The sequence below is a fragment of the Ursus arctos genome, unplaced genomic scaffold, assembly GCF_023065955.2.
Source record: "Ursus arctos isolate Adak ecotype North America unplaced genomic scaffold, UrsArc2.0 scaffold_4, whole genome shotgun sequence".
In the NCBI taxonomy this organism is placed as follows: domain Eukaryota; kingdom Metazoa; phylum Chordata; class Mammalia; order Carnivora; family Ursidae; genus Ursus; species Ursus arctos.
In genome coordinates this window covers 1,705,089-1,712,680 of record NW_026623056.1, presented here as the reverse complement: position 1 = coordinate 1,712,680, position 7,592 = coordinate 1,705,089, and the positions used below count along the sequence as shown (strand labels likewise).

Here is a 7,592-nt window from a genome sequence, read left to right as displayed (position 1 = left end):
GCATGCAAGTTACCAAGAGGGAGAGAAATGAGAGTATAAAAAACCTGGAACAGCCAGAGGGATTTCTAGTCCAGGGCATTTCAAACTTTGATCCATGGAACCCTGGCAGTATTGTGCAATTGCCCCCACATATTCCTAAAGGGGAGTGGAGGCTCCAAATCTTAATCTAAATTGATTTAAGTAGGTGCCTTCTGCACATGTGGAAATGGAATTCAAGCAGGTTGAACTTTGGAATAAACCGATGCTAAAAACTATGTCTCGCAACTGAAAGTCCAACCCTTTCAAGCACAGTGGACAAATTTGTTCGCCAGCATCAGTATCAGGAAAAAACGTGCCCATTACAGTAGGTATATTTGGTAGACTTTGTTGACACTCATTAGGAGCTGCCCATATATTACTATATAGGTGAGCATTTTTGCTTAGAAGATTTCGGTGGATTTGAGAAATAAAAGAATAAATAGCAGATGTGGAATGTGAGTGACTTTTACCTCCACTATGTTTATGCAGAGAGTATTTTGGGGCCTTAAACAGAGTAAAACCTATTTATTCAACAGTATTTATTGCATGCCGACCATGTACCAGGAAATTTTCCAATCTTAATGGATACAGTGAATGAAACAAAACCCCTGCTCCCAGTGAAACTTTTATCAGGTGGTTGGGAGAAGCAGACGGTGAACAAAATAAGTCCACAGTATAACATGTTAGATAGTAATAAGTGCTATGGAGCAAAATATAAAGCAGGGAAGAGTGATAAATATCATTGAAGGTGTTGTGGCTGTAGACGTAGTTGTCAGAGAAGCCTTCACGGACATTAGTTTAAGAATAAAGACCTGAAGAAAGTGAAGAAGTAAGGCATACAGATATCAAAAGGAACAGAGTGTCTTCCAGGAGGGGGGGATATCAAATACAAAGAAGCCTGATATAGGTGCCTGGAATTTTCTAGAAACATCAACAAGTCCAGGTTGACTAAAGCAGGGTGAACAAAGATGAGAAATGTTTAAGATCAGAGAGATAAGAAGGACCAGAAATATTGGGGCTTACAGGTCATTGTAACAACTTCAGTTTCAGTGTGCGTGAAATGAAGCCTTTGGAAGGTCCTGAGCAGAGAAGTGACATGATATGACAGATTGTATTAGGATTACTTTAACTGCCATATTAGAATAGACTGAAAAGTATGGAAGCATAGAAACTTACTAGGAATGAGTGCTTGTAATAATCCAAGCAAATGATCATGACTTGGATCAGGTGGTAGCAGCAGAGGTTAGAGGTTGCAAGAAGTAGTCAGATTCTGAGAATATTTTGAAAATAGACTCTGTAAATTTGCTGACCTATAACAAGAGGTAAGAGACAGTGTGGGAGGATAATTCCAAAGCCTTTGGACTGATCAATTGGAAAGATGAAGGTTCCATTTACTGGGATGGATTTCTCCATGAACCTGGAGGAACAGGTGTTTGAGAGATTATCAGGAATTCAGTTTTAGACATATTAAATTTGAGACAGGTGATAGATGTCCAAGTGAGGCTGGATATTGAAGTCTGGAAATTGAAGGAGAGGTCCAGTTAAAAATGCAAAGCTATGTCTCATGACCATGTAGTTTTTAAAGCCTTGAGGTTAAATGAGCTGACGAGTGGAGAAAGACAGATGGTAGAGTCTCAAGGAATGAGCCCTGGGGTAATCTAAGAGGTCAGAGAAAGGAGGAAGAACCCCAAAAGAGATTCAGAACGCACCTCCAAAAATATATGAAGGAAGCCAGAAGAGCATCGTGTTCTAAAAGCCAAATGAACAGGGTTTCAGGAGGGAGAGTGTGATCAGCTGTATCAAAAATTGTACAACTGATCAAATGTAGGATGAGGATTGGGAAATGATCTCTGGATTGAGCAGTAAAGAGGTCACTAGTAACCTTGAAAGAAGCAATATGAGTAGATTATGGAGATAAAAGCCTTACTGGAGTGGGCACAAGAAAGAAAAAGAAGCGAACTATTGGTGACAGTATGAACAAGTGTTCAGAGGTTTCCCCATACATATCTTATGAACAAGGATTATGAGAAAAGGATCTAGAGCTAGAAGAAGAATTGAGGACAAAAGAATTTTGTTTTTTTCCTGTTTCTTTTTATTTAAAAAAATTAACTGTAAAAGGTTAAAAAAAAAACACCAAAAAGGAAAGTAAAATTGATTACACAAAAGAGAGGGAGAAATAGTCGAAACCTTGAAGATATGAAAGAGAAAAGATGAATTTAAGAATATCATTTGGGTTTTTTTTTTGTTTTGTTTTGTAACATGTAAGGATGTCGTAGTACATTGCGCTGATTTTTTCATCTTAGTTGGAACACCATAGGACACTTGCACTTCAAAATGCACAAGACAGGGAATGTTATGGAGATGCTGAAAAAAAAAATCTTTTATATGAAGGAAACATCAAATTATGGTGGCATAAAGAAAGACAAAAGAAGTTTTAAACACATGCCCAGATGTGTCATGATGTAATCAGTAATTGTACATTTTAAAATTTATTCTAGGAAACTACTCTAAGACTGGTTCTTCTATATGAGAAGTGTAATTAATTTAAAACTTATCATTGTCAGTGCCCTAAAGTAACTAAGTAGGTATTTAACATATATAATTTGAATTAAAATCTTCCATTTATTTGAAGAAAGTTGATAAGGAAAATATACTTCCATAGTCTGAGCGCTCCTTTGGACATTTGCTGTATAAATCATGGTCCTAACTTGTGTTTGACACACAGAATCCATTGAATATATTTTCAAGTTAATAAATGTAAAATACAGTATGAACAATTAATGGCTTTTCCATTATAGTTAAATCCTTACTTTTTCATCCTGTTCAGTTCTCAGAATGGGTAAATAATGTAATAAAAAACATACTATATTAGAATAGTACATCCACGGAAAATTAAATGTTTTTCTGGAAAAGAAAATCAGACCTCAATAGATTCCCATATTCTAGAAGTGAAGAAACTGAATAATATATGAAATCAAAATTCACAAATAGTTTCCTCTAATTATGCAATCCAAACTGAGCCACACTATGATTTTGTGCAACATATATTGACAGTTTTTTTCTGACACATTTTATAAGTCAAACGTGTTTATTGGAGTGTTGATATGGTTAACAAAAATGGAGCCCTCGATATACAACAGCAAAGGAATGGTTATTTAAATTATACTATAGGAATCCATTATCTGTTTTTGTTTGTATTTTTTTATTTATTATGTTCAGTTAGCCAACATTTGGTACATCATTAGTTTTTAGTGTTCAGTGATTCATTATTTGCATTTTTTACAACTCTGCAGGTAATGCTACATGGCAGCTACATGCTTACTATGCAACACTATTATGATACCATTGACTATATTCCCTATGCTGTATCTTTTCTTTCTGTGACTCACTCATTCTATAACTGGAAGCTTTTATCTCTCATTCCCCTTCAACTACTTTGCTCAAGCCCCACCCCCTGTCTCTGGCAACCATCAGTTTTTATATTTATAGGTCTGATTCTACTCTTTCTTTCTCTATTCATTTGTTTTTAGATTCCACAGAGAAGTGAAACTGTATGGTGTTTGTTTTTCTCTCTCCAACTTTTTTCACTTAGCGTTATACCCTCTAGCTCCATCCGTGTTGTCACAAATGGCAAAAATGGCAAAAATCTCATATTTCTCTCTCTCTCTCTCTCTCTTTTTTTTTTTTTTTTTGAGAGAGAGAGAGGACACACAGGGGTCGGGGGAGCAGCGAGAAAGGGAGAGAAAGAATCTTGAGCAGGCTCCACACACAGTGCAAGCCCAATGCAAGGCTCAGTCTCATGACCCTGAAATCATGACCTGAACTGAAATCAAGAGTGGGACACCTAACTGACTGAGCCACCCGGGTGCCCCAAATCTCATCTCTTTTATGGCTGAACAATATTCCATTATATATATGCAACATCTTCTTTATCCAATCATCTATCAATGGAAACTTGGGTTGCTTCTACATCTTGGCTATTTTAAATAATGCTGCAGTTAATGTAGGGGTGCGTATATCTTTTCAAATTAGTGGTTTTGTATTCTTTGGGTAAATACCCAGTAGTAGAATTATTGGATCATATAGTATTTCTATTTTTATGTTTTCAGGAACCTCCATATTGTTTTCCATAGTCCCTGAATTTACATTTCCACCAAGGTTTCTTTTTATCCACATCCTTGTCAACACTTGTCATTTCTTGTCTTTTTGATGTTTGTCGCTCTGACAGATGTAAGGTGATTTCTCATTGTGGTTTTGATTTTCATTTCCCTGATGATTAGTGATATTGAGCATCTTTTCATGTGTCTGTTGGCCATCTGTGTGTCTTCTTTAGTAAAATGTCTGTTCAGGTCCTCTGCCCATTTTTCAGATTGTTTGTTTTTTTTGTTGTTGTTGTTGTTCTGTTTTTTTGTTTTTGTTTTTTTGGTGTTTGAGTTGTGTAAATCCTTTATATATTTTGGATATTAACATCTTATCAGATATATTAGGACTTTTAAATATTGGAGACAATGTTTATGATATAAGGTATGAAATACATCAATATAGTTATAATATAAAGCCTGGGTGACCACAGTTGACTCCAGTGTTACTGTAGAATGAGGTGTCCTAGGCCAATTGCCACCTATCTCTGCTGCTGTTACCTAGCTGTATAGTCTGGGTGGGGACATGGCTCAGTGTTCCTGCTGCCTTTATCCCCTTGGCCTCCTCCACCTGTGCTGGTGAGCTGCCCCCTGCTGCTGATCATCTCAGCTGTACTTTTCTTATTCACAATAAGAGTTATACTTCAGACTCTGAAAGACAGGGTTCTGAAATGTCATGCCCAGCTTCCTAGTCCAGGATTTAAGTTTTTTCTAAAACCAGTGGAATGCACATTCATTGGAATATGCATTCAGTGTATCTGATTCAAGTTCCTATGATGGGTTCATGGCTTACCTAATAATTTGTACAGATTAGTATAATGATCTCATAGCCTGTCCTATTCTTTTTGAACAGAAAGTTTCAGTTTATAATGCATGTTGTTCCTGCTACTTTACTTGAAGCATGCAGACCTGGTATGGATGATCCTGATTTGGGTGTTTGTAAAAGAAACCTTGGTATTGTGAAAATGAGCAGAATAATCGGCTTAAGGCCTCAAGAAGAACTGAGGATAATCTCTGATTTAAAGGAAGAGCACAAGATAACTCTAATAACTGTTTCTCACTGTGGAGTTATAGACTTAAAATAGTTCTCACATTATGACCAAAAAAACAAAACAAACAAACAAAAACAAACAAACAAAAAAACCCTGCATGTGGCATATCTATAGCAGTCATTGATGTCCAGGTAATCTTTGATCATAATGGTGATACCAAGAAGGAAGCAACAGGACAAGAATAGGCTTGATGAATCACCTGACCTAAAATTCCAAGATGACTGTGACAGGTTCTTGGGACAAGTTATGTTCACAATCACAGTGACTGCGTAGCATAAGTAGCATACCTCCACAAAGTAAATGTTGTGCAGCCTTTTTTTTGTATCAGCTGAACCCGACATTCTAGACTGAGACCATCTTGGAGGAAATTGGGATGGTACATAACACTGGGGTAACATCATAATGTGTTTCTGCATCATAATGTTCAGTGAGCTCCAAAGTAACTACCTTTGCATTTCCTTCCCTCCCTTTGGAGTAGTGTACAAACACCATTCAGGCGCCGGTAAATACCTGATGCAGAGCATGGATGGTGGGAGTCTTGTTCTATTTTTAGGTGGTCTTATTGCCCGACGTCTAAAGCTTCATGTGTGTCATCTTTTGATGTCATCTTGGTTTTTACCGATAAAATGATAAAAGAATAAGTGGTACCAGACTAACATCAAGGGATATTATAAAGCTATAAAATATGTGTATGAAGCTTCTTAAGTTCTGTATGTGAGAAAGAAAAGATAAAGATGGATTAGAAAGTATTACCTTTTTACATGCTAAATGGATTTTTTGATGGATCGCACAAACTTTTTGATGTTAAATGCGTGAAAACAGGAGTACTAATGGGATTGTTTTTACTACTGGAACTAAATCATAGATTACTTGCAGTATTTTAGACCATGAAAGAAACATTATTTTTTTTATCCAATATGGATATACAACTAAATTTTTATGAAATTAATTTCATAAAATTTAAATTATATAATAATTTTTGAAACATCTTGTTACTGGTTTTAGGTAGCAAATATAAGCAACTTCTTAGCTTAGGAACTGTATAATCATGTGAGGTTTCTTTACTTCAAATACATAACAAGGAATATACATTTATTATTTCAAACAAATAAGGTAACTTTTTAAAATGTTGGATCCACAAGAAAAAAGTAAGTCTATGTTTCCTGAAGTTTCTTCTTGTCTACTCGGTTCAACAAAGCTATCTTGTGAGAGACAGCTGGGAGAGCAGCCTGGAACTCACATACCTGGTCTTCAGTTTATGCATTGCTGATTTCACCTCTTTGTTTCTCAGTGTGTAGATAATGGGGTTCAATATAGGTGTAAAAACCGTAGAGAACACAGAGAGGACTTTATTCACTGGGAAGCTGCTGAAAGGCCAGGCATAAATGAAAATACAGGGCCCAAAAAAGAGAGTCACTACAGTGATGTGGGCAGCCAGAATGCTGCAGGCTTTGGCTATACCCACTGAGGAATGATGTTGTACAGTGATTAGGATAATGGTGTAGGAGATCAGCAAGAGTAAGAATGAAGTCACCCCCATGAGACCACTGTCCAAAAGCATCAAGACTTCAGGGACATAAGTATCTGTGCAGGCAAGTTTAATGACCAAGGTAAGATCACAGTAATAACTATCCACTATATTTGGGCCACAGAAAGGCAAGTTTATAATGAAAGCTAACTGGCTCAGGGAGTGCATGATCCCAATGACCCAAGAGCCTACCACCAGGCCTGTACACCTGCACAAGCTCATGATGGTTGTATAATGGAGAGGTTTGCATATGGCTACATACCTGTCATAAGCCATGGCTACAAGAAGTACCATCTCACCACCAGCAAAGACATGGAGCAAGAATATCTGGGCCATGCAGCCCTCAAAGGAGATGGTCTTAGATTCATGAAGGAAATCATGAATCATCTTGGGGGTTGCATAAGTGGCTAGAAACACATCAAGAACAGAAAGGTTACTAAGCATGATGTACATGGGTGTGTGCAGGGCAGGGTCAGAAATCACAGTGAGAACAATGAGGAGGTTGCCGAGCACAATGGTGATGTACAAGAAGTTAAACAACACAAAGAAGAAGTACTGGAGTTCCCAGGAACTAGAGAGTCCCGACAAGACAAACTCAGCCACCCTAGAATAATTTCCTTGATCCATGGCCTCAGGCTACAAGAGAAGTACCTACAAAAAGAACATTAATAGATTATTATTAAGAGCAAAAAAAGTGGACCACAAAACTGAAGAGTTCTTCTCAAGATTAATTTAAAATGATTTAGAGTTAGTCCTGTTAGGAAATGGTGTATCTGTAATTTTGACGAATATTTCTTCTCTCATTTGTCCGACCAATGAAGGAAAGCTCTGAGGTGCAGATGTAGCTCCTCAGCA

General features: G+C 37.1%; 1 protein-coding gene across 1 annotated transcript; it reads right to left on the bottom strand.

Moving 5' to 3' along the window:
- Positions 1–6,407: 6,407 nt before the first annotated feature.
- On the bottom strand, positions 6,408–7,367 carry LOC113249211 (olfactory receptor 4K15-like). Its single transcript, XM_026490725.2, has one exon. The coding sequence runs from the start codon at positions 7,362–7,364 to the stop codon at positions 6,408–6,410; it is 957 nt and encodes a 318-aa protein (XP_026346510.1). The 5' UTR covers positions 7,365–7,367.
- Positions 7,368–7,592: the final 225 nt, after the last annotated feature.

What these genes read in the sequence shown, in the direction of transcription:
- LOC113249211 (XM_026490725.2), bottom strand. Translation starts at nt 7,364, where the DNA reads ATGGATCAAGGAAATTATTCTAGGGTGGCTGAGTTTGTCTTGTCGGGA.